The 27,587-nt window shown below is 42.0% G+C and overlaps 1 protein-coding gene across 3 annotated transcripts; it reads right to left on the bottom strand.

Annotated features, from left to right (window-relative positions):
- nlrc3 (NLR family, CARD domain containing 3) lies at window positions 1-27,587 on the bottom strand. 3 transcript variants are annotated; one of them, XM_041877440.1, is made up of 19 exons: window positions 27,250-27,587; window positions 15,524-15,709; window positions 14,782-15,045; window positions 12,825-14,574; window positions 12,345-12,431; window positions 11,621-11,704; window positions 11,320-11,403; window positions 9,675-9,758; window positions 9,448-9,531; window positions 8,792-8,875; window positions 8,291-8,374; window positions 7,464-7,547; window positions 7,118-7,201; window positions 6,630-6,713; window positions 6,345-6,428; window positions 6,133-6,216; window positions 5,591-5,674; window positions 749-832; window positions 1-611 (listed from the first exon to the last, which is right to left on the bottom strand). In XM_041877440.1, exons 2-19 carry the CDS (start codon window positions 15,645-15,647, stop codon window positions 521-523), a joined length of 3,408 nt encoding a protein of 1,135 aa, XP_041733374.1. In that variant the 5' UTR covers window positions 15,648-15,709; window positions 27,250-27,587; the 3' UTR covers window positions 1-520. The 3 variants fall into 3 exon arrangements, with proteins under 3 accessions (XP_041733374.1, XP_041733381.1, XP_041733390.1); XM_041877447.1 differs by lacking the exon at window positions 27,250-27,587 and adding an exon at window positions 26,428-26,507; XM_041877456.1 differs by lacking the exon at window positions 1-611 and having other exon boundaries at window positions 798-883.

Here is a 27,587-nt window from a genome sequence, read left to right as displayed (position 1 = left end):
TGCTTTAAGATGTGTTTATTAGGAAAATAAATGTACATAAATAATATTTAAATGTAATTAGCTGTAAATCAATGTCAGTCGGTATCAATGTACACAATTCCCCCCGACAGTACCAATGTAATAGATCTTAAATGAAGACCCACAACAAATATCCCTGCGGTTTGTCTTTGTGGCTGTCCGTCAGAAGCTAGGTCCAATGAGCCAGGCTGATGGGTAGCCTCTGAAATTCTTACTCTACATGTCCATTGCAAAGACAAAGATTTCTCCATGGGCAATGGATGTGTTCAGAAGGGTGAAACGTGTTCAGAACATTGCAAAGTATTGACCTGGCACGAGAATGATGGTTCTATATAATACATGTTATATATCAATGTATAAGTATGAAAATGTATGCACTCACTAACTGTAAGTCGCTCTGGATAAGAGCGTCTGCTAAATGACTAAAATGTACTGTAATGTTTAACCCTCCTGAATAAGCCCCTGGTGACCCATGGCCTTTGACCTCTGGTGTCCCTCCTGGTCAGATCTCCACCACACAGTCTGGAGAGTTGGTTCTGATGGCATCAGAGATGACCTTTGCTCCTGACTCTCCGATGCCGTTCCCCTGCAAGCTGGAGGAGTGGAGGAGCATCCATTAATGCCTGAGTGAGTACATACTCACGCATGCACAAACCCTTTTACATACCTTTTATATACAATATACAGTCCACACCAAACCATGTATGAAAAGTCAGCAGGATACACTCACTTTATATAAGTTAGCTGGTGGTTTCCTTTCAGGGCTGTGGCGATGAATATGGCTCCATCCATTCCCAGAGAGTTCTCCTGCAGACTGCACATACATTACATGCATCAAAGGCTCATGTAGAATCCAACATGAGGTCTAAGGCACAACCAGACAAAAAACACTCAAAAACAAGACAACAAGTCCATTTGAAAGTAATGTATTGTGGCAGCACTCTGAAATTGCTATCAATAAGGGAACTGTATGAACTTGTGAATACATGTGCGTGGTTGTGTCTGTATTTGAATGTCTGTATCAAATGCTTTCTAATCAAGCCTTTCATGTGCTCTCGCTCTCCCTCTGACTCAGTACTTAGATGAACTAAGCACAACAAATGAAATGTACCCACACACAATTACTATTTACATTCCTCTACGTATTTATTTGGACAGTGAAGCTAAAAGTTTTAATTTGGCTCTATCCTCCAGCAATTTGGATTTGAGCTAAATGGCATATTATTATTATATTATTAGATCAAATGTTTTATATGAGGCGACAGTACAGAATGTCACCTTTTATTTGAGGGTAATTTCATACCTGTTTTACCATTTACAAATGAAAGCACTTTATGTACGTAGTCCCCCCATTTGACGGTATCATAAGTATTTGGACCAATTCACTTATAGTGTATTACATTTAGTAGTTGGTCCGATATTCTTAGCATGCAATGACTACATCAAGCTTGTGACTCGACAAACTTGAATAGAATATGTTCAGAAACATATTATATTCTTATTTACAATAAAATAATACAAATGTACCATTCATTTCTATTGGGCACAACATCATCTGAAACACAAACAAAACAAACTGCAAATGCATCCAACAAGTTTGTAGAGTCACAAGCTTGATGTAGTCACTGCATGCTAGGATTATGGGACCAAATATAAAACTTTTGACTGAATTTAATACACTATAAGTACATTTTTCCAAATACTTATGCTACCTTCAAATGGGAGGACTAGATATATAAAGTGCATTCATTTCTAAACAGTAAAACATACACTACCGGTTAAAGGTTTAAGAACTCATACTCATTCAAGGGTTTTTGTTTATTTTTTACTATTTTCTACATTGTAGAATAATAGTGAAGACATCAAAACTATGAAATAACACATATGGAATCATGTAGTAACAAAAAAGTGTTAAACAAAACAAAATATATTTGATATTTGATATTCTTCAAATAGCTTTTGCCTTGATGACAGTGTTGCACACTCTTGGCATTCTCTCAACCAGCTTCATGAGGTAGTCACCTGGAATGCATTTCAATTAACAGGTGTGCCTTCTTAAAAGTTAATTTGTGGAATTTCTTTCCTTCTTAATGCGTTTGAGCCAATCAGTTGTGTTGTGACAAGGTATACAGAAGATAGCCCTATTTGGTAAAAGACCAAGTCCATATTATTGCAAAAGACCAAGTCCATATTAAGGCAAGAACAGCTCAAATAAGCAAAGAGAAACGACAGTCCATCATTACTTTAAGACATGAAGGTCAGTCAATACAGAACATTTCAAGAACTGAAAGTTTCTTCAAGTACAGTCGCAAAAACCATCAAGCACTATGATGAAACTGGCTCTCATGAGCACCGACACAGGAAAGGAAGACCCAGAGTTACCTCTGCTGCAGAGGATAAGTTCATTAGAGTTACCAGCCTCAGAAATTGCAGCCCAAATAAATGCTTCACAGAGTTCAGGTAACAGACACCTCTCAACATCAACTGTTCAGAGAAGACCGTGTGAATCAGGCCTTAATGGTCAAATTCCTGCAAAGAAACCACTACTAAAGGACACCAATAAGAAGAAGAGACATGCTTGGGCCAAGAAACACGAGCAATGGACATTAGACCGGTGGAAATCTGTCCTTTGGTCTGGAGTCCAAATTGGAGATTTTTGGTTCCAACCGCCTTGTCTTTGTGAGATGCGGTGTGGGTGAACGGATGACCTCTGCATGTGTATTTCCCACCGTAAAGCATGGAGGAGGAGGTGTTATGGTGTGGGGGTGCTTTGCTGGTGACACTGTCTGTGATTTATTTAGAATTCAAGGCACACTTAACCAGCATGACTACCACAGCATTCTGCAGCGATACGCCATCCCATCTGGTTTAGGCTTAGTTTTACAAAGAAAGAGAGTGATGGAGTGCTGCATCAGATGACCTGTCCTCCACAATCCCCCGACCTCAACCAAATTGAGATGGTTTGGGATGAGTCGGACTGCAGAGTGAAGGAAAAGCAGCCAACAAGTGCTCAGCATATGTGGGAACTCCTTCAAGACTGTTGTAAAAGCATTCCAGGTGAAGCTGGTTGAGAGAATGCCAAGAGTGTGCAAAGCTGTCATCAAGGCAAAGGGTGGCTATTTGAAGAATCTCAAATATAAAATATATTTTGATTTGTTTAACACTTTTTTGGTCACTACATGATTCCATATGTGTTATTTCATAGTTCTGATTTCTTGAATGAGTAGGTGTTCTAAAACGTTTGACCGGTAGTGTATGTATGAAGATACCCTCAAATAAAAGGTGGCTTTCTGTACTGTCGCCTCATAATTTTTTAAAATCTCAAATCCAAAATGCTGGAGTATAGAGCCAAATGAAAAGTTTTAGCTTCACTGTCCAAATAAATACATAGGGGAGTGCATATCAGTGTGAAATACGTTCTTAGTATAGAGTCCACTGGAAGCCAGAGAGATGAAATATGACTAATATCACTTACTGAAACATTTCAGGCTACTAAAGCTTGATAAATGGGTAGAATTACAACCAGCACAATCAAAGACAGGTACATAAATACAGTGCCTTCAGACAGTTTTCACACCCCTTGACGTTTTTCACATTTTGTTGTGTTACAGCCTGAATTTAAAATTGATTAAATTAAAATATTTTGTGTCACTGGCCTACACACAATACCCCATAATGTCAAAGTGGAATTATGTTTTTCAATTTTTTTAGAAATTAATTAAAAATGAAAAGCTTAAATGTCTTGAGTCAGTAAGTATTTAACCCTTTTGTTAAGGCAAGATTAAATAAGTTCAGGAGTAAAAATGTGCTTAACAAGTCACATAATAAGTTGCAAGAATAGGGTTTAACATGATTTTTGAATGACTACCTAATCTCTGTAGCCCACACATACAATTATCTGTAAGGTCCCTCAGTCGAGCAGTGAATTTCAAACACAGATTCAACCACAAAGACCAGGGAGGTTTTCCAATGCCTCGCAAAGAACGGCACCTATTGGTAGATGGGTAAAAAAAAAAGCAGACATTGAATAGCCTTTGAATAGCCTTTGAGCATGGTGAAGTTATTAATTACACATTGGATGGTGTATCAATACATCCAGCCACTACAAAGATACAGGTGTCCTTCCTAACTCAGTTGCCGGAGAGGAAGGAAACCGCTCAGGGATTTCACCATGAGGCCAATGGTGACTTTAAAACAGTTACAGTTTAATGGCTGTGATAGGAGAAAACTGAGGCTGGATCAACAACATTGTAGTTACTCCACAATACTAACCTAAATGACATAGTGAAAAGAAGGAAGCCTGTACAGAATAAAAAATATTCCCAAACTATGCATCCTGTTTGCAATAAAGCACTAAAGTAAAACTGGCAAAGAAATTAACTTTGTGTCCTGAATACAAAGTGTTATGTTTGGGGAAAATCCAACACATTACTGAGTACCACTCTTCATATTTTCAAGCATGGTGGCTTTATCATGTTATTGGTATACTTGTCATCGGCAAGGACTAAGGAGTTTAAATAGTAAAAATAAATAAACGGAATAGAGCTAAGCACAGGCAAAATCCTAGAGGAAAACCTGGTTCAGTCTGCTTTCCAACAGACACTGGGAGACACATTCACCTTTCAGCAGGACAATAACCTAAAACACAAGGCCAAATATACACTGGAGTTGTTTACCAAGACGTCATTAAATATTCCTGAGTGGCCTAGTTACAGTTTTGACTTAAATCGGCTTGAAAATCTATGGCAATATTTCAAAATGGTTGTCTAGCAATGATCAACAACCAACTTGACAGAGCTTGACACATTTTAAAAAGAGTCATTTGCAAATATTGTACAATCCAGGTGTGCAAAGCTCTTAGAGACTTACCCAGAAAGACTCACAGCTGTAATCGCTGCCAAAGGTGATTCTAACAGGGGTGTTAATACTTATGTAAATGAGATATTTCTGTATTTCATTTTCAATAAATTAGCAAATATTAATAAAAGCAAGTTTTCACTTTCTCTTTATGGGGTATTGTGTGTCGATGGGTGAGAGAAAAATAAATTTGAATCCATTTGAATTCAGGCTGTAACGCAACAAAATGTGGAACATGTCAAGGGGTATGAATACTTTCTGAAGGCACTGTAGTAGGAAATTGCTGTTATATCCATTGTGAAATGTATTACTTTGTAAAACAGATTGCCATGGTAACACTAGCCCACTATAGTTAATATGTTTAAAACCACTAATGTTTTGTTCCAGATCTATGGTTGCTAATGACAATACAGCCCCTGGGGAGTGGAGTTGTTAATCCCTGTGGTTTCCTCTGTGCTTGTGGCCAAACATGTTTGATGTTAAAATGATGCAAAACAGAAATGCCTTGGTTACAGTCCTAAAGAAAATAATTTGACTTGTCACGTAGTTAATAATCTTAAAAAGATAAATGCTATTGTAGAAATGTAAGTGGGAATACAATTGCTAGTGTGCTATTGGTATTGTTGTCAATTGGTATTCTTGCTAATGTTCATACATGCTTCTTTATGATGTCCTCTGTGAAATGACAAGGACACACTGGACCAAGAGGACTCACTTTAATGATTTGAGTGTTCTGTTTGTCTTCAGTGCATTAGCCAAAGCCTTGGCTCCCTCCATCCCTATGGAGTTCCCTCGTAGGCTGGAACACAAAAGAGAACATGACAGAAAGGATACAAATAACACAAAGTCTCTATATGGACCATTGGAGGCTGGTGAAGTCAGAGGACAGGCTCATAGTAATGGCTAGAATGGAATACATGGAACGGTAAATGTAGGATTTCCATGTGCTTAATACCATTTAATTTGTTCCATTTCATTCATTACTATGAGCCTATATTGGACTGTGTGGGGACAAAAAGCTGGGAAGAAGAGATTGAAAATGTCAGGAACAAAGCGGTCACGAGAATGTGCCAACAGTGGCTGTCAAGAACAAACAACAAAGAGTGAGAAATTGGGAGGGAAAGTGTGACAGAGTGAACAATTTCTAGCAAATGCAGCGGGTCAAGAGAATGAGAGAGTCAATTTGTTGGTATTATGCCACAAGGACACATTACAAATAAAGAGAGAGCGAGAGGTTAAATCAAATAGAAAACTCACTCCAGAGTGTGCAGGGTTTTGTTGACCATTAGAGCCTCAGCCATTGAGATGGCACCACTCCTGCCTGCTGATACACCCTGGAGACTGTAGAGAGAACACACGTGACCATACACACACACTCATTCTCCTCCATCAGTAGCATTTACAATCTGGCAGAAATAAAGGCAACAAAGCTATTAGATCAGTATTGAATAGAGCTATGGGGCACTAACCACAAAGTACAGAGAGACGCATTGGTCTTCAGGGCTCCTGCCAGAGCTACAACTCCTTCATCCCCAATGGCATTCTCCTGTAGACTATACACACACACACACACACACACACACACACACACACACACACACACACACACACACACACACACACACACACACACACACAGAGAGCAAAATCAGTCTCCAAAGTCAATCAATGACATTTAACTGTTCTTTGATTTCCAGACTTGGGAATGGTACTGTTTAGTCTAAAGAAAGAATGAATTGTAGTTCAGTGCTTACTCTAGTAGCTGCATGGTGGAGTTGGTGAGTAGAGCATGGGCCAAGGATTTAGTGGCTGTGCACTTGATGAAATTCCACTGGAGACTGGTAGACAGAGAGGGATATTTAGGTGAATTTAAATGTGTGTGTGTTGCCCGCATTCTCCACCAAATGTGGCAAGGTGTGGGTTGCTGCTGCAGCCAGCAATTAGGGTGGTTCAATCTCAGCAGGCATTCCCCTCACTTTGCCACAGTGTGTGTGTGTATGTATGTGTGTGTATGTATGTGTGTGTATGTATGTGTGTGTATGTATGTGTGTGTATGTGTGTGTGTGTGTGTGTGTATGTATGTATGTGTGTGTGTATGTATGTGTGTGTATGTATGTGTGTGTATGTATGTGTGTGTATGTGTGTGTGTGTGTGTGTGTATGTATGTATGTGTGTGTGTATGTATGTGTGTGTATGTATGTGTGTGTATGTATGTGTGCGTGCACAGATCTGACTGACTTACTGTAAAGAAGTAAGCGCTCGGTTGACCTTCACAGCTCCAGCTATGGCTTTCACCCCCTCGTCGTGCAGCAAGTTGGCTGTAAGACTAAGACACACACAGAGATAATGAATGCAAGAGCATCGGTGAGAATCAAATAAAAACAGAGAAAGAAAGCGAGAGAAACCTTCATCAATTCTGAATGACCCCAGCTCAAAATAGCCAACTTCTCAGTGCTCCTACTGTTAATACAGACCCCAGACGCCTCACTATAGCACACCCTGGGGTAAAGACATTTCCTGACAGCTAGGCATTTCTGTGCCACCGAATGGCAGAGGAGACTTTACTGACAGGTGGTGTTGTGACTCACTCCAGGTGCCGGAGAGAGCTGTTCTCCTGCAGTGCCCTGGCCATGTCCTTCGCCCCCTCCACCCCGATCGAGTTCTCACGCAGACTAGCAGGGAGAGGGGAATGAAACAGAGTTATGACAAAGGCAGAGCCCTGAAACAGCTAGTGTCCTTCTGAAGATGATATGACAGGCTCTGCATAGGTATAAAATGGTATAAAACGTTGAACACTGAGGAAAACAAGGAGGTTTCTTCTTACAACACTCAGACTGAGATTATGACAGGTTTAGACAGGTTTAAAGCTGAAATCCATAGTTCATGAAACTGCCACGTCCGTTTGCGATATTACAACAACAACAAAAAGTTACTTCAAACAACGAACACAGTTTTTTTCCCCCTCTGACATCATTGCACGTGCAATAGAACAGCAGAATGTAATGCAACTTGTTTTTTTTACAACGATGCTGGATGCTCCTCTCCCCTGTTTAATCAACAAAACAAAAACAATAAAGGTGCTGGGGGGGCGAACAGTGGTGATGTTTCCCCCTTTACGGATTTCAGAACATTTCCATTCTAATCAGCGACTGATTCAGATTTGGCTGAATGTGTGCAGTGCATCCTCTGGGCAATCAGTGATGAAAATTGACCCATTTAAAGTGCCTGGGAGACAGATGTGCAGATGACATGTGCAGCAGCAGCACTGGTGTTTAGGGAGAGACATGATAAGCTGAGCAATCATAGTTGAAGGAAGTCATAATGACATACATTAATCACTTAATGTTTCCTCAGTCATTATACTCATTATGACTTCATTGAAGTGAACAGCATTTGCATTAGCTCCAGTACTCACTTCAGAGAGATGAGTCCACGGTTCAACCGCAGAGCCTTGGTTAACGCAGTCATCCCTTTGTTACTGATGGAGTTACTCTGCAGGCTGAAAATGGACATAGAAGGATTAATTTACCCTTAGAACCTACCGATCGGTTCTTCTATTTCATTCTATTTCTATGGAGTTCTTGGTAGCCTATTGCTTTTTGTGGTTGTAAATGGAACTGTACGTATTGGAAACGTGTTTGTGGCAGGCTTGCAGTAAGTTAATCATGATTGAACCAGCATGAGGAAAATGTGCCAGAAAACAATGTCGCTATGACAACTGCCACTGCTTCAAACCATGTTAGATAACAAACAGATGGTTTATGTCATCTAGGTCAAATGTGTGTTTGTGAATGTATTTGTGCTTGAGTGTAAGGGGAATATGAAACATTTAAAGTTTATGTCAAGTGGAGGAGCTGCATTGTGGTAATGTCATGTCAGGTAATGTCATGTCATGTAGTGAGGGCAGGACACTGACTGCAGCGAGAGGAGGCTGTGGTTGACTGTCAGGGCCTGGGCCAGGGCTGCAGTGCCTTTATCCCCAAGCTGGTTACTGCTCAGACTGCAGACACAGAGAAACAGAAAACACATTTCAGAAAGCAGCAATTGTGCATTATTCTGGGCCCTATTCTGTCAATACTGGTAGTCAGTGGTAACCAGGTTTCCAGGGTACCCTAAGCTAAAAAACAAAAATTCGTATTCTTGCACCATGGAGAGCACGTAAAAAATTGATATGAAAATCGACTTTCTGTTTTCTTTCAAATCCAACATTGTTTTGTTGAATAAATGAAGGATAAAGACAGGATATTGATAGAAGTTTTACTACATGTCAGGCCTTCTCCATTCATATTCATATTAATCCTGCACACCTGTTTGAGAGTCCCAGCTTTAATTTCACAATTTACATTGTGACCATTGCTTTCCCGCTCTGAGAATATAGGTCACTCGATTCTGACATATTGAACAGTTCTATAGCAGTCAATAGTCTACTATGTGATGGAACATGACATTGATTGTCTTATGCTCCTAGACGGCCAGACAATCAAGACGTTTCGGTGACATATATTTCATAGAATGTTTAGATAGACATCTTGTAATATGAACCACCGATAATGATGACCCAAACGTCCTTACATCAGTTCTGTAAGTGTCCGGTTTGTCTTTAGCGCTTCTGCAATCCTCTTGGCTCCATCTGCTCCAATACAATTCTTCTGTACACTGGGAACACAATGTTGACATGTTTCAGCGTGCGCACACACACACACACACACACAGCCACAAGACCCATGCTCACTTGCTGACCTCGATAAGTTGACCGTTCACTTATAAACACACACACACGGATGGTCGCTAGGACTCACTTCAGCGAGACAAGCTTGCGGTTGGACAACAGCACCTCAGCCAGGGCATGAGCACCCTCCTCCTCAATGCGATTATTTTGGAAACTGCAGAGCCGGGAGAAAATGAAAACACAAACCAAAATTATATTTCATATTTCACAGGCATTGGTAAAAATAATAAATGGCAGTAACTGTTGAGAGTAAATGTCAGAGTCGAAAATCATATACAGTGCCTAATGAAAGTCTTCACACCCTTTGCACATTTTGCTGCCTTATTTTTAAATCTGAAAAGGGATTACATTTGATTTCGTTTCTACTGATCTACACAACCTACTACTCATTTTCAAAGTGAGAGAAAAAATATAGAAATGTTCTAAACTTAATAAAAAACAAAGATGTCTTACTTGCATATGTCTTAAATCCCAGAGTTAATACTTGTTTGAAGCACCTTTTTGGCAGCAATTACAGCTGTGAATCATGTTGAATAAGAACATAAATCCATTGTTTTGGCAAAACTGCTCAAGCTCCGTCAATTTGGTTGGGGATCATTGATGGACAGCAATATTCAAGTCTTAATGATCTCAGATTTTTTTTAAACAGATTTATGTCAGCACCAAGACTGGACCACTCAACACCTCATGGAAACCCATTCTGGTGTGTCTTTAGTCTTAAAATGTGTTTAATTTTCCCACTGTAAAATTTAACTATCCCAGTGTTAGGTCTTCAAAAGACTGAGGCAGGTTTTCCTCCACATTCTTCCCTGGGCTTTGCCAGTTTTATATTTATTTTGGTCCTGACCAAACTCTGCAGTCCCTGCCAGGACAAGCATACCTATACCATGACACTGACACAACAATTCTTTAAAATGTAGAGGGTTTACTCTGTGATGTGTTGGATTTGCCCCAAACCTTACATCCAATTCTTTGCCATGTTGTCTTGAAGTATTACTTAAGGGCCTTGTTGCAAACAAGAGGGATGACTTGGAATGGATTTTTTAGCATAGGTTTCCTTCTTTTCACTCTGTCATATAGGCCAGTAATGTGGAGTGAATTCAGTGTTGTTGATCTATGCACAGTTTTTTTATCAGCTTAGCCAATTAACTTTGTGGCTGTTTTAAAATAATCTTTGGCCTTATAGTGATATCCATGAGCAGTTTCCATTCTCTTAGGAAGGACAGCCAGATTCTCACAGTACCAGGGTGATATGATACACCATCCACAATTTATACCGTACTTGACCATACTCAAAAGGATATTCAGTGTCTTGTAATTATTTCGTAACCTCCCCTGATATGTGCCTGTCTAAAAATGTATCACTAAGCTCATTTTCAGCTCTGAGGTTGAATCATTGTTTGAAATTCACTATCCAACTGAGGGACCTTACAGAGACAGGAGAAGTTGTTCTTAAATCATGAACTTGTTAAGATGTGCCACAGCAAGGGGTGTGAAGAATTACGCAATCAAATTCGCATATAATTTATATATGTTTTATTAATTCCTGCAAATGTCTATAATTTTTCATACATTTTGAAAACTCTTAAGTAGTTTATGTAGATCTGTAGGAAGAAAAATTGAATGTAATCCTTTTTAGATTTAAATTTAAGACACCAAATGTGACAACTGTGCAAGGGGTGTAAAGACTTTCACTAGCCATTGTAGTTACTCACTTGATGGACACCAGGACCTGATTCATTTTGAGGGCTTCTGCTAGAAACTTGGCGCCTTTAGATCCAATGTTGTTGCTACGGAGACTAAGCCACAAACAACTTATGCTTAACCAAAGGAGAACTTTGTGAAATTAAACTTTCGGTACCACTTTCACACTTATTATATAACCAACAGGTGGGGGGGGTTTCTTGCTCAGAAGATGTTCTCAGATTACTGTTAAAGTGACTGGAACATTGTCATGAACAAACAAACATATGCCATTAATTTGGATGTAATCAGACACAAATTGATCTCACTCACTCAAGCGTAATCAGTGTCCGGTTAACCAGCAGTGCTCGACTCAGGGCCTTGGCCCCTTTGTTGCTGATAGCATTCTCTGCCAGACTGAATATAAGAGAAGTTACATAAGAAAGACCATCATACTACATCATTATGCAATACTGGGCATACCAATTTGCATGTATGACCTCAGTGAATATCATGAACAGTATTATCTCACTGTAAAGAACATTTTCAATCGTAATAAAAGCATAGCAATGAACCTGAATGAGAGCTGAAATGTCCCCAATGCTAAATGTCTGACGACATTATTTAATGGTTGTGTAAACATTATGTAATCTCCTTGAAATTAAGCATTACCAGAATAGATGTGAAGGACCTGAGGTCCCAGGGGTCTAAACTGGTTAATGAAAGAAGTAGCAATGTAATTTGTTTAACCCTGATAACAGATCACACAATTGGGTGGCAGTCGGGTGACAACAATCAATTTGAGTCCAATCACAAGTACTTGAGGAGACTCATTGACAGTCCTCTGCACCTGATTGGACCATGGACGAGTTCCCCGTACACTAAAGTACAGAAACAAGGCAAGACAATGACTGAAAATTGAACACCTGCATGTCCTTAAGAGAGGCTACTTATAGGATGTAGGCTGCTTAGTTTCGGCTATTTTTTCCCCACACATAGTGAGGGGTTCTAGTCATTTTATAGAATCCCTGTCGCAAAGAAATTAATGGCTCCTGACCTTATCTTCTGAAGGTGGCAGTCCTTCGCACTCAGTAAGCTTCCCAGCAGTTCCATGACATCATCTTTAAAATGGTTATTTTCCAATCTGCAAAATGTTAAGATATAGCATCCTTAGTATTATAAACGTCTATACTCTGTCATAGGGATTTGGAAATTATATTTCAAGTTTAGCCATAAATGTCCCAACATATGGCAGGTTCTGCCTCTGACCTTAACTCTTTTACTATGTCCCCACATTCCCCCCCTTTTAATTCCCCTTATCTGAAATGGTTGCACTTTGGAGTGAAGGAGGGTCTTTTCTGGGATGGGGAGGGGCTTTGTTGAGATGAGGAGGGGGTTATCTGAGATGGGGAGGAGCTTATATGAGATGTGGAGGATCTTAGCTAAAATGTGGAAGGGTTTTTATTAGATGGGGAGGAGACACCATTAGACAGGGAGGGTATGACAGTGACCTGAGATAGGGTCTGCTCTAACTAACCTGAGATGGCTGCAGTAGAGCAGCTGAGGCAGCAGGCTTTTGACAGTGGAGTAGTCCAGACATGCCGACAGGTTGGTCTCCTCACTGCACTCTGGAGACACCTGTAGCAGGTAGGCCAGCGCTGTGCGGTGTGTTCGTGTTAGCTTCCCTCCCAGGCCGCCACAGCGCAGGTCCTCCTCCACGCTGCGTAGCACCTCTGTGTGCTGCAGCTCCTGCAGGCAGTAGGCCACGTTCACTGAGCGCAGTGACACCACAGCACCCCCGCTGCCCAGGAGGTCCTGCAGCAGCCCCGCCGCCCAAACCCTTTGGCCCCCATCGTCCTTCCCCTGGGCCAGCAGGCCTGCCAGCGGCCGCACTGCCGCTGGACACAGCAACCCTGCCAGGAACCGCACAAACACGTCCAGGTGACCATCCTCCGCCTGCTGGGACCGCTGCAGGGCACTCCTGAAGTGGTTCTGGAAGCCGATCTTGGGCCAGGACATGGCGCTCTCGGTGAACAGGTCAAAGATGGCACGTTTGGAGCAGATGTGGTAGTATGTGGCTGCTAAGAACTCTTGCACAGTCAGGTGGGTGAAGCGGTAGGCCACACAATTCGGGGAATCCTCGCGGATCAGTACTCCAGTTCCGAGGCCACCCTGGGTGGATGGAAGGTCTACTCCATAGGCCCTCATGTCCTGCTCACTGAAGGTGTATTTGTGCTTCAGAAGTCCGTAGAAGGCCAGTCGGCCCAGACTTCCCAGCAGCTTGCGGTTGTTCCCGTTAAGCTGGTCCATCTTGATAGGCTCTCTGCCTCTGGGCTCGCCTGCTTCGGCTCTCATAGCGCAGAAGTGGGAATAGAGCTCAGTGCAGGTCCTGGGAAGGCCCTCCTGCCAGCCACTCTCCAATAGGTACCCAAAGGTAACCGCCACTATCCAGCAAATGCAAGGCATGTAAGACATCACCATTAAGATCTTGTTGGACTCCAAGTGAGTCCATATCTGACTGGCAGTATCTCCCTTAGGGAAGTTGTGGCTCAGGAACAGCCGGATTTCCTTCGGGCTGAATCCGGGGATCTCGGTCACCCTGTCCACTAGTCCCCCAGGAATCAACGAGGCCACCGCCGGCCTGGAGGTCACCCACACCGCTGCTTCAGGGAGCAGGTTTCCCCGGATGATGTTGGTGACCAAGTCGTCCACCGACACCTCCTTCTTGGGGTCGGTGCAAGGCGCAGCCTCCGAGAAGTCCAGAGGACAACGGAACTCGTCCAGACCGTCGAAGATCAGCAATGTCCGACATGTGCCACTCAGCACCAGGCTGGGGTCCGTCATGTGAGGGAAGGCCAGCTTCACCAGCCTTTCGGCCGACAGCTTCTCCCCAGTGTTCAGCTCCCAGAAGGCAAAGGGCAAGACAAAACTCACGTCCGTGCAGATCTCGCCTCGGCTCCAAAGGCGTACAAAATGTCCCACAAGGGTGCTCTTGCCAATGCCGGCCACTCCCACGGTGAGGGAGACCCTGGGGGGCAGGCTGACCCGGGTGAGGGGCTCCAGGAGTTTGGCCAGGGCCAGCTGTCTGACGTGGTGTCTCCGCGCCCCACGGGTGGCCTCTACCTGCATGAGGTCGTGCTCCTTCTGCTGGAGGTCTGAGAGGCCGTCGACCAGGAGCAATACTCTGGAGGAGGAGAATTCTGGGCTGGAGGGGCCAGAGGAGAGGCTGTCACTTGGTGTGGGATACTGCAACAGAAGAGCCTCCTTGTGCTCCTGAACCATGGGGTCTGCAGAGAGAGGAGAATCAAATCACAGACAATGATAGCTTACAGTAGTTTCAGAGAGGGGAAGGTGTATACCTATACAATTACCAACAATAGATAGCTTTATCACTATGTGGATCTGAACTACTTGCAGAAGGCAGATGACAATCCTACACACAACACACTCTAGCCTATAAACTAGATGTCAACCAATAGGCTCCTCCTCCTCACCGTGCATCGTGATGAGCCGGTACACCTGGGAGTCAGAGTTCTCAATGAAGGCCTGGAGAGCGTCGGAGCCCTGGGGCTCCATGCTGGCCAGGATGGAGGTGAGGGTGCCCACCCGGTCCTGCAGCTGCCCCCCAGCCTGTACCTGGGCCTCCTCCCCCTGGCTCAACAGCTCCAGCTTCTTCATGTGGGACAGCGCCCCCTCCAGGAGGGGAGTGGTAATGAAGCGCTGCAGCTGCCCCTGGTGTTTCTGGATCCAGCCCACATCTGGGCCACAAGAGAGACCAACAGGATAAGGGAAAATCAATGTACATCATATACAGAGCTCTGAATTCTGATTAGAACTCTGTATGTACAATTTGCACTTTTGACTTCGAGTAAATCATACATTTATGTTAATGTTGGATTGGTGTGAATTCTTCAAGTTATGTGTACGTATCTTCTGTTAGAATTTGGTCTAGCATTGCTGACGGGCAAAAAATAGATGTTTTTTATGTCAGATGTCTGGTACAACTTAACCTAACATAGCAGGTGTAAGAAGACGCCTGAGCATAGTTCCTACATCCGGTTTCAGGGGTAAAGGAAGCTAGGTTGAATTAGCTGTATCCCTGAAAACCGGATGCATCCAGTTGTTGGCAACTTGTCCAAGGCAGCTTTCATGTACAGTTCTTTCATTGATTGAGGAAATTATCAATGAAGGACATTAAGTGCAGCTCATAATGGAAACAACAGCAATGGCTTTTACCTTCCATCTCTCCCTTGGTGGAAGCTGAGCTGGGGGTAGACTGGAGGTCAACATAGCAGTCCTCTTGCCATGCGATACGCTTGTTTCTGTCCAGGATAGAATTGTAATGGGTGTTTCTTTCCATGGAGCTGTTGCTTGTTCCTGCCTAAAGATATTCCTGTCCACCTCTCTCCATCTCCGATTACTCTTGAACACAAAAAGAAAAGCATGTCTCACCTCAGGGCACAGAAACGTAACATGTTGTGATGGAAGCCTTCTTCATTGTCAGTACAGTAACGCCCTTGCCAATCATTGACTTTGTCCTCACCTGATTGGAGTGTCCAAGGGCTCATATGAACAGTGTATGATAATTGTGCCAATCATCAGGGGCCTCATTTATAACAGTTGTGTAAATTTCACACAACATTTCTGTGTGCACCATTTCTGAAAAGTCTGTGCATGTACAAAAATATAGAAATGTATCAACTTGGCACAAAATCAGACCTGTCGTAAAACTGTGCGCACGTGAACGAGCATTAAAACTCCCCCTGGAAACACCCTCCATTCACCTTTTATGGTGACAATAATGCACTTTATTTGCTGTATAATTTGGAGCTATTTGGAATTAGGCCACGGCAGTTTCTAAAAGAAAGAGCAATTGCAATTGCAAAGGTGTGGGCAGAATGTTTTAATATTTTCAAACTAAATCATGTTTTGACTAAACATGCATGCTGCAGCGATTGCCTGTCCGCGCATTCTGCAAGATTGATTGTATATTCTAAACTATTTAAAAGTAGACTATGCTACAGCCCACACTTTTATGCAAAATATGAATTGTTGTTCAATATGAACAACAGATTCACGTGGTGTGTAACATCCAGAAGTTGTCCGAAAATACGAAAATGTGTTTTATTAAGACAGTACACATATTTTCCCCCTTTTTCCACTGATGAGCCATTAAATTGAGTAAAGGAGGAAATTGATGCCTTTGCAGCCTGAATGGAGGATGTTTTATGTACCAACCGGACAATGGGGGGAGACGAGCGTGTTGCAGGCTGAGGAAATTAAAATCGGACGTAAGATAACAAATGACGTAAAGGAATAATATCGCCATCTTGAGTCCAGTTTGGTATTACAGTAGCCTACCCATACTGTCAAATAATTTACGTAAGCTACTGGTCTATTTACTGTGTTGGCAGAATGTTTTAATCTTTTACAGTAATTTATGCTGTATCTGGCAAAGGACTGTGTCAGTTTCCCAAAGAGAAAACTATGGCAAATTGTTTTGGACCTGTCAGCAGAACATTTGAATTCAACAATGTTTTGCATCTACTTTTTCCCCAACCTAAATACAATTAAATATGAACGCAATATGCAACCATTTCTAAGATTTTACTGAGTTACAGTTCATATAAAGAAATCAGTCAAATGAAATAAATTCATTAGGCCCTAATCTATGGATTTCACATGACTGGGAATACAGATATGCATCTGTTGGTCACAGATAACTTTTAAAAAAGGTAGTGGCGTGGATCAGAAAACCAGTCAGTATCTGGTGTGACCACCATTTGCCTCATGCAGCACGACACATTTCCTCTGTATAGATTTGATCAGGCTGTTGATTGTGGCCCGTGGAGTGTTGTCCCACTCCTCTTCAATGGCTGTGCGAAGTTGCTGGATAATGGTGGTAACTGGAACACGTTGTCATACACGTCGATCCAGAGCATCCCAAACATGCTCAATTGGTGACATGTCTGGTGAGTATGCAGGCCAAGGAAGACTGGGACATTTTTAGCTTCCAGGAATTATGTACAGATTCTTCCAACATGGGGCTGTGCATTATCATGCTGAAGCATGAGGTGATGGTGGCGGATGAATGGCATGACAACGGGCCTCAGGATCTCGTCACAGGAATCTCTGTGCATTCAAATTGCCATTGATAAAATGCAATTGTGTTTGTTGTCTGTAGCTTATGCCTGCCCATATCATAACCCCACTGCCACCATGGGGCACTCTGTTCACATTGACATCAGCAAACCGCTCACCACAAAACGCCATACACGCTGTCTGCCATCTGCCCAGTACAGTTGAAACCGGGATTAATCCGTGAAGGGTACACTTCTCCAGTAGCCATCGAAGGTGAGCATTTGCCCACTGAAGTCGGTGACGACACCGAACTGCAGTCAGGTCAAGACCCTGGTGAAGACGATGAGCATGCAGATGACTTTCCCTGAGACGGTTTCTGACAGTTTGCGCAAAAATTATTCGGTTGTGCGAACCCACAGTTTCATCAGGTGGCTGGTCTCAGGCCGGTTGGACGTACTGCCAAATTCTCTAAAATGATGTTGGAAGCAGCTTATGGTAGAGAAATTAACATTTAATTATCTGGCAACAGCTCTGGTGGACATCCCTGCAGTCAGCATGCCAATTGCACTCTCCCTCAACACTTGAGACATCTGTGGCATTGTGTTGTGTGACAAAATTGCACATTTTGTGGTGTTTTATTGTTCCCAGCACAAGGTGCACCTTTGTAATGATCATGCTTTTTAATCAGCTTCTTGATAAGTCACACCTGTCAGGTGGATGGATTATCTTGTCAAAGGAGAAACGCTCACTAAGAGGGATGTAAACAAATTTGTGTCAAAAAATTTCTGGGATCTTTTATTATAGCTCATGAAACATGGGACCAACATTTTACATGTTGTGTTAATATTTTTGTTCAGTGTTTGATGGACTGCATGTGAAATTCTGAAATATTGTATAGGGCAGGCTACTGATTATTTAAAATGTATTTACAATACTTACTAGGGCTGGGAATTGCCGGGGGACCTCATGATACTTAGGTGCCGAAATGCAACCTGGTCTCAGAGCATTTCGTAATATTCTGTAAGTAAATCTGACACCCTCCATTTAGAATTCTATGTTACGTTTCGAATGGTATGTATTAATTTGTGGATGTCCATTGCAAATCATACAATACGTTATGAATTAGAAAAATGCACAATATGTTACGAATTTGCAATACGTATGATATGTTACAAATTTCAATTTGTTGTTGCTAACGTTAGCTACGTGGCTAATGCTAACGTTAGCTAGGCTAGTGGTTAGGGTTAAGGTTAGGAGTTAGGTTAAAGGGTTAAGGTTAGGGAAGGGTTAGCTAACATGCTAAGTAGTTGCAAAGTAGCTAAAAAGTAGTTGCAAAGTTGCTGATTAGCTAAAATGCTAAAGTTGTCCATGATGAGATTCGAACACACAACATTTGAGTTGCAAGACATTAGCGTTATTCACCCACCCATCCATCCATCCATCCATCCATCCATCCAGCTGACCAACCACTCATTTCCTTTTTGCATTAAAAGAGTCTATTGACACACCCGTGCATCAATCTAATTAACATGATAAAAAAAAAACAATCAAAATCAATCAGTTTAGGCTATAGATATTTTGCATGGGCTCAATCCACTGCATCCGCCTATGTCGGCCTTCCGCATCTGCAGTGGAAAGTGGCAGAGCTACAGCATTGTTTGTCAGACCAGGAGACATCCCGAAAATCTGTATTCTCATGAAAACATCTGTAGTGTCCGAACCTACAAACTAATATGACCCTGCTATGGAAAGGGGAGACACTCACGATGTTGTTCTCTGTTTTGCTCTACGACCCCCACAAATGTCACGGACTCATTTGAAGCTAACCCATACAAATGAATGGAAGGTATGGAGGTAGTTTTGTGCCAACAAAAAAAATCAATCAATCAGATTCCAAACTCTCCACCATGGCCAAGACCAAAGAGCTCTCCAAGGATGTGAGGGACAAGATTGTAGACCTACACAAGGCTGGAATGGGCTACAAGACCATCGCCAAGCAGCTTGGTGAGAAGGTGACAACAGTTGGTGCGATTATTCGCAAATGGAAGAAACAAAATACCTGTCAATCCCCCTCGGCCTGGGGCTCCATGCAAGATCTCACCTCGTGAAGTTGCAATGATCATGAGAACGGTGAGGAATCATCTTGTCAATGATCTCAAGGCAGCTGGGACCATAGTCACCAAGAAAACAATTGGTAACACACTACGCTGTGAAGGACTGAAATCCTGCAGCGCCTGCAAGGTCCCCCTGCTCAAGAAAGCACATTTACAGGCCCGTCTGAAGTTTGCCAATGAACATCTGAATGATTCAGAGGAGAACTGGGTGAAAGTGTTGTGGTCAGATGAGACCAAAATTGAGCTCTTTGGCATCAACTCAACTCGCCGTGTTTGAAGGAGGAGGAATGCTGCCTATGACCCCAAGAACACCATCCCCACCGTCAAAGATGGAGGTGGAAACATTATGCTTTGGGGGTGTTTTTCTGCTAAGGGGACAGGACAACTTCACTGCATCAAAGGGATAATAATAATAATAATATGCCATTTAGCAAACGCTTTTATCCAAAGCGACTTACAGTCATGCGTGCATACATTTTTGTGTATGGGTGGTCCCGGGGATCGAACCCACTACCTTGGCGTTACAAGCGCCGTGCTCTACCAGTTGAGCTACAGAGGACCACATGATGGACGGGGCCATGTACCGTCAAATCTTGGGTGAGAACCTCCTTCCCTCAGCCAAGGCATTGAAAATGGGTCGTGGATGGGTATTCCAACATGACAATGACACTACATGACAATGACCCAAAACATACGGCCAAGGCAACAAATGAGTGGCTCAAGAAGAAGCACATAAAGGTCCTGTAGTGGCCTAGCCAGTCTCCAGACCTTAATCCCATAGAAAATCTGTGGAGGGAGCTGAAGATTCGAGTTGCCAAAAGTCAGCCTCGAAACCTTAATGACTTGGAGAAGATCTGCAAAGAGGAGTGGAACAAAATCCCTCCTGAGATGTGTGCAAACCTGGTGGCCAACTACAAGAAACGTCTGACCTCTGTGATTGCCAACAAGGGTTTTGCCACCAAGTAATAAATCATGTTTTGCAGAGGGGTCAAATACTTATTTCCCTCATTAAAATGCAAATCAATTTATAAATTTTTGACATGCGTTTTTCTGGATTTTTTTGTTGTTATTCTGTCTCTCACTGTTCAAATAAACCTACCATTAAAATTATAGACTGATCATGTCTTTGTCAGTGGGCAAACGTACAAAATCAGCAGGGGATCAAATACTTTTTTCCCTCACTGTATGTATTGCGATTCTCAAGATTCTGTATGTATTGCGATTCGATACTGTGATTTTATTGTGATTCGATGTTCCAAACATAATGCTCACCACATATCTTCAGCAGAGAGATGAGGAGAGCATGAGAAAATGAGTTTTGATCAGTCATGGAAATAAAAGTTCTGAAAACAAATTGGCTCTCTATTTAAAAAGAAGATGGAGAACATGCTATGAAGGAAAAATACTGGAGTTTTGGTACAGGTACAGCCAACTAGCTCACAAATAATATTACGATATTGTCGATATGATATATTGAAAAACATAATATCCCGATATGTAACTGTAGGCCTATCGATTTTTTTCCCCCATCACTAGTACTTACAGTAGCATGCATACATACTGTAGGTCTACTTCAATTGAAAAGATCAACTGTTCATTCACCTTAAATCCGACTGTATATTATAAACTGTGCTGCCTATGGGATTGCAAAACTTGAAATACAAATAGATTACAGTGGGGAAAAAAATTATTTAGTCAACCACCAATTGTGCAAGTTCTCCCACTTAAAAAGATGAGAGAGGCCTGTAATTTTCATCATAGGTACACGTCAACTATGACAGACAAAATGAGAAAATAAAATCCAGAAAATCACATTGTAGGATTTGTAATGAATTTATTTGCAAATTATGGTGGATAATAAGTATTTGGTCAATAACAAAAGTTTCTCAATACTTTGTTATATAGCCTTTGTTGACAATGACACAGGTCAAACGTTTTCTGTAAGTCTTCACAAGGTTTTCACACACTGTTGCTGGTATTTTGGCCCATTCCTCCATGCAGATCTCCTCTAGAGCAATGATGTTTTGGGGCTGTCGCTGGGCAACACAGACTTTCAACTCCCTCCAAAGATTTTCTATGGGGTTGAGATCTGGAGACTGGCTAGGCCACTCCAGGACCTTGAAATGCTTCTTACGAAGCCACTCCTTCGTTGCCCGGGCGGTGTGTTTGGGATCATTGTCATGCTGAAAGACCCAGCCACGTTTCATCTTCAATGCCCTTGCTGATGGAAGGAGGTTTTTACTCAAAATCTCACGATACATGGCCCCATTCATTCTTTCCCTTTACACGGATCAGTCGTCCTGGTCCCTTTGCAGAAAAACAGCCCCAAAGCATGATGTTTCCACCCCCATGCTTCACAGTAGGTATGGTGTTCTTTGGATGCAACTCAGTATTCTTTGTCCTCCAAACACGACGAGTTGAGTTTTTACCAAAAAGTTATATTTTGGTTTCATCTGACCATATGACATTCTCCCCAATCCTCTTCTGGATCATCCAAATGCACTCTAGCAAACTTCAGATGGGCCTGGACATGTACTGGCTTAAGCAGGGGGACACGTCTGGCAGTGCAGGATTTGAGTCCCTGGCGGCGTAGTGTGTTACTGATGGTAGGCTTTGTTACTTTGGTCCCTGCTCTCTGCAGGTCATTCACTAGGTTCCCCCGTGTGGTTCTGGAATTTTTGCTCACCGTTCTTGTGATCATTTTGACCCCACGGGGTGAGATCTTGCGTGGAGCCCCAGATCGAGGGAGATTATCAGTGGTCTTGTATGTCTTCCATTTCCTAATAATTACTCCCACAGTTGATTTCTTCAAACCAAGCTGCTTACCTATTGCAGATTCAGTCTTCCCAGCCTGGTGCAGGTCTACAATTTTGTTTCTGGTGTCCTTTGACAGCTCTTTGGTCTTGGCCATAGTGGAGTTTGGAGTGTGACTGTTTGAGGTTGTGGACAGGTGTCTTTTATACTGATAACAAGTTCAAGCAGGTGCCATTAATACAGGTAACGAGTGGAGGACAGAGGAGCCTCTTAAATAAGAAGTTACAGGTCTGTGAGAGCCAGAAATCTTGCTTGTTTGTAGGTGACCAAATACTTATTTTCCACCATAATTTGCAAATAAATTCATAAAAAATCCTACAATGTGATTTTCTGGATTTTCTTTTCTGAATTTGTCTGTCATAGTTGACGTGTACCTATGATGCAAATTACAGGCCTCTCTCATCTTTTTAAGTGGGAGAACTTGCACAATTGGTGACTGACTAAATACTTTTTTTCCCCACTGTATCTATTTACTTCTACTAGGTCCAATTCAATTAGAGATGTGCATGGTAATTTGTTGTATGGCTACTTCGGGAATATGAACCCATCAAGGCCAGAGAAGGTGAGGAATTTATTCTGCAATGGTCATGAAAATAAAATAAATAAGAAAAAGATTCCTGTTTATATTTTAGATTCAAAAAATTAAACATACTAATGGAAAATGGCTGCATTTTTGTTAATATGTTCTCCAGTTTAAATTTTTTATGAATAAACTTTTCATCATGACCCCCATTTGCACAAAACACTTGCCAGGTTGCAATGCAATACAATATACAATATAGACTCCTGAACAGCTTCTACCCCCCTCACCCCACCCCACCCCAACACCCTCTTTTACGCTGCTGCTACTCTGTTTATTATCTATGCATAGTCACTTTAACTCTACCCACATGTACATATTACCTCAATTACCTAGACTAACCGGTGCCCCCACACATTGACTCTGTACCGGTACCCCCTGTATATAGCCTCCTTACTGTTATTTTATTTTACTGCTGCTCTATTTTCTATTTTTTACTTATCTATTTTTTACAGATTTTTTTTTTTTAACTGCATTGTTGGTTAAGGGCTTGTAAGTAAGCATTTCACTGTAAGGTCTACACCTGTTGTATTTGGCGCATGTGGCAAATCAAATTTGATTTGATTTGATTCAATGTATTGAATTCAAAATTGCAATATGGGGAATTCAATTCACCATATTGGAATAAAGAGTTAAATAATGTATGGTCAGTAATGAGGGTTGCAGAATAGACGTTCCTAAAATGTAAAGACCAATAAATGAGAAGACGTTTAAGAGAAGAGTTTAAACAGTGTCTGTCAACATATCTGACAACAAGCTAAGGTTCTATAAGAGGAGCTACATAAGGGGCCAAGCACTGCAGCTAGAACAACTACAAAGTAACAACCCTCAGCAATTTTGGAATTAAATCAATAAGATGGGGACGAAAAAAAGATTTATGAAAATTCCTATGGAAATCATACTGGAAAATGGTGAACTTGAGCATAAGATGAATTGTGTATTAGAGAACTGGGAGAATGACTTTCCTAACCTATTCTTCAGGCAGCAATATCCCATGTGTTTGATGATGACTTCTTAAATTATACTTGTAACTTAAAAAATGGGTTGGAAATGGAAATGAATAGGGCTGGATTAACCTCAAATCAATTCCTGAATGCAAAATTGACTATGGAGGAAGTTAAGAAGGCTAAAAAGCAACAGGAAAAAAGGCAACATGAATAGCGGAGCTTCCAAATTTGGACATAAAGTATTTTAAGATTACTGCAGACTCATATTGTCTTGCCAAATGTGTTTTGAAAATGTTACCATCCCATCAACTTGGTACACATCTATCATCAAACCAATCCCAAAGTCATCAACGAATGATCCACGGGTCCCACTAAATTACAGAGGCATCAGCCTTATAAGCACAGTCTACAAGTTATATTCTGGGATCTTAAACAGTCTGACTCTGTATTTGGAAACGTCAGGTTTGCTTGTAAATCACATTTACACAGTATCCACTGTGATTAGAGCCAGACTTCAAGAATGCGAACCTAAATATGCATGTTTTATTGATTTCAAAAAGGCCTTTGATTGGGTAAATATAGATCTACTTGCTTCCAAACGCATAAATGCTGGGATGGGTGGAAAATTCTATGATACAATTAAAGCCTTATATAATGCTCCAGTTGCCTGTGTACAGGTAAATAAGCTGAAGACTGGATTGTTTCCCACTCCATTTGGGGTCAGAAGGAAACAAGAAAATCAAAGGTCCTTGTGTGCAGAGTTGAGAACCAGGATACTGCCTTTGGCAATTAAAATAGGTAGGTTTAATGACATAGATGAAGAAGAGCCGCTATGTACTGTATTCGATTTAGGAGAGGTCGAGAATGACCAGCAGTTTTTTTTCACTGTACTTTATATGATTATGTAAATAAAAATGATATGATAATTGTATTTTGCTACAGAAAATAGTGTCTTATAAGCCAATGTGGGTTGGGCATCCTTGAAGTTCATAATAATATGAAACCTTTGTGCAGTTATGAATGGTGCATCTGTGTGAGATCCTCAAGTAAACAAGCAATTTTCCTCTCATTGATACCATTAGTGTACTCCTTTTTCAAGTCAGCTGAAAATAAACCGTGCAGTGCAGCATAATGTGCTGTTCTTAAAAATAAATAACAAATAAATAAATAAGTGCTTTTCTTTTCAAATCAAATCAAATGCATGGCCCATATAATTCACAAGGCATACACCTTTTCAGTAGTCAGCATTAAGTGGTTACTTTATTCTTTTTCCATTTAAAGAGTATATTTAGAGGCCAAACTCAAGGTACTGATTCATTCCAAACATGATGAAAGAAATAGATGTAATTAAGTAATCAAAATGAAAACTTCTATGCAAGATACACTACATGACCAAAAGTATGTGAACACCTGCTTGTCGAACATCTAATTCCAAAATCATGGCCATTAATATGGAGTTGGTCCCCCCCCCCGTTGCTGCTATAACAGCCTTCACTCTTCTGGGAAGGCTTTCCACTAGTTGTTGGAACATTGCTGCGGGGAGTTGCTTCCATTCAGCCACAGGAGCATTAGTGAGGTCGGGCACTGATTTTGTGCAATTAGGCCTGTCTCGCAGTCGGCATTCCAATTCATCCCAAAGGTGTTCGATGGGGTTGAGGTCAGTGCTCTGTGCAGGCCAGTTCTTCCACACCGATCTCGACAAACCATTTCTGTATGGACCTCGCTTTGTGAACGGGGGCATTGTCATGCTGAAACAGGAAAGGGCCTTCCCCAAACTGCCCCAGACCATTATTCCTCCTCCACCAAACCTTACAGTTGGCACTATGCATTCAGGCAGGTAGCGTTCTCCTGGCGTCTGGCAAACCCAGATTCGTCCGTCGGACTGCCAGATAGTGAAGCATGATTCATCACTCCAGAGAAGGCGTTTCAACTGCTCCAGAGTCCAATGGCAGCGAGCTTTACACCACTCCAGCCGACACTTGGCATTGCGCATGGTGATCTTATGCTTGTGTGCGGCTGCTCGGCCATGGTAACCCATTTCATGAAGCTCCCGACGAGCAGTTCTTGCGCTGACGTTGCTTCCAGATGCAGTTTGGAACTCGGTAGTGAGTGTTGCAACCGAGGACAAACGATTTTTACGCGCTTCGCGCTTCAGCACTCGGCAGCCCCGTTCTGTGAGCTTGAGGGGCCTACCACTTCACGACTGAGCCGTTGTTGCTCCTAGACGTTTTCACTTCACAATAATAGTACTACAGTTGACCGGGGCAGTCCAACAGGCCAGAAATTTGATGAACTGACTTGTTGGAAAGGTGGCATCCTATGGCGGTGCCACGTTGAAAGTCACTGAGCTCTTCAGTAAGGCCATTCTACTGCCAATGTCTATGGAGATTGCATGGCTGTGTGCTCGATTTTATACACCTGTCAGCAACGAGTGTGGCTGAAATAGCCGAATCCACTAATTTGAAGGAGTGTCCACATACTTTTGTATATGTAACTGTCAAAAATACAAATTATTTCAAAAACGTCCATTATAAAATCTCCCTCCCCAGCCACCCTAATTGACATCAAATTTCAAATCAACAGAAAAACATAAAGTCACCTTACCGTCAAGATCTTGATGTGCTACAGTAGCATAGTATACACCTGGCTTATACATGGTTTTCACTGTAACAAGATAGACAGAGCAAAGCAAGTTTTCCTGTAAAGTCAGTCTGTCTTTACCATACAAGGTATGTTTACAGCGGAAGCTGACTCAACTCATCACCCAAACCAAACCCCATAAAAGTAGCACTTGAGGTTTTCAGGCAGGTTGTCAGCTTCCGGTTCAGTCTGAGACAGAGTTTTGTCAGAGAGTCACTAAGCTAAAAACCACGTAACCCACCACGGCCTGGCTGCATCCTTCACATTATACCTCAGACACAAACAGTGAGACAAACTTACGTAACTATAGTAACAGGAGTACAGGACAATGCTACTCTTTGGAGATACTCGAGTAACTATGTTAACAGTCACTCTTATAAACTCTCAAGAGCATCAGCATCGATATACAGTCTCATCAAAAAATGAATGAAGCATTAGGTGAGCTAGAGCGAAACTTTGTGTAAATAATTGCCTTCCATGTAGTCTATCATTGTACTTCCTGTCTAGGTGGCCGTTGGGCCTCACTTGACTGCTCACACATGTCTGGTAGTTGCAGCGGAGTTTAAACAATGGTTTTGAAGTCCCAGTCAGAGTGGCTGGTCCCAATGTTGAAAGGAAATGAGAGAGAGAGTGAAGAAGTTGGAAGGGGTGTGAGAAAGGTCAAGAGCTCAAGTAGCCATAAATCCAATATCTAAACCCATGTGGACCCCCACAAGGGAGAAAATAACTGAAATTGAAGCGAGTTTAAGATAAATAAATGTATGATCAGGTACGGAGGTAACTCACCTTGGGCGACTGGTGCAGCTGTGGGTCTGGTTTCAACAGGTGTGAGCAGAAATTACCTGAACCCAAGTCCTCTACCTTTTAGAGTGGGGTGGGATAGAAATAGAACAGCTGCTTTGGTTTAGTGGATCTTGCTCTCGCTGTCTGTAGCTGGCCTGAAAGGAACTCGCAAACAAACGAAAAAAATTGAAATCCTCTGGAGACACTTTTCTGACTAGACAGCTTAATGCTGCTTCAGCACTGAAGGTGTTACTTGTGTCAAGAAATGTATCTAATAGAAAGTAAATAATAGTAATTATAACTTGTCGCTCAGTTAAGGGGGGACTCTGCTCTCGCTGAGC

This window comes from Coregonus clupeaformis, chromosome 1 (genome assembly GCF_020615455.1).
Source record: "Coregonus clupeaformis isolate EN_2021a chromosome 1, ASM2061545v1, whole genome shotgun sequence".
Classification (NCBI taxonomy): domain Eukaryota; kingdom Metazoa; phylum Chordata; class Actinopteri; order Salmoniformes; family Salmonidae; genus Coregonus; species Coregonus clupeaformis.
The sequence above is the reverse complement of the archived record's forward strand: the minus strand, read 5'-3'. Positions and strand labels throughout refer to the sequence as shown.

Excerpts from the sequence above, each read along its gene's own strand:
- nlrc3 (XM_041877440.1), bottom strand. The coding sequence starts at position 15,647 with ATGGAAAGAAACACCCATTACAATTCTATCCTGGACAGAAACAAGCGT. Across the intron at positions 6,714-7,117 it reads CGAGCGCTTACTTCTTTACA|TCTCCAGTGGAATTTCATCA; the intron begins GTAAGTCAGTCA and ends TCTGTCTACCAG. Across the intron at positions 5,675-6,132 it reads AAAACCCTGCACACTCTGGA|CCTACGAGGGAACTCCATAG; the intron begins GTGAGTTTTCTA and ends TTTGTGTTCCAG.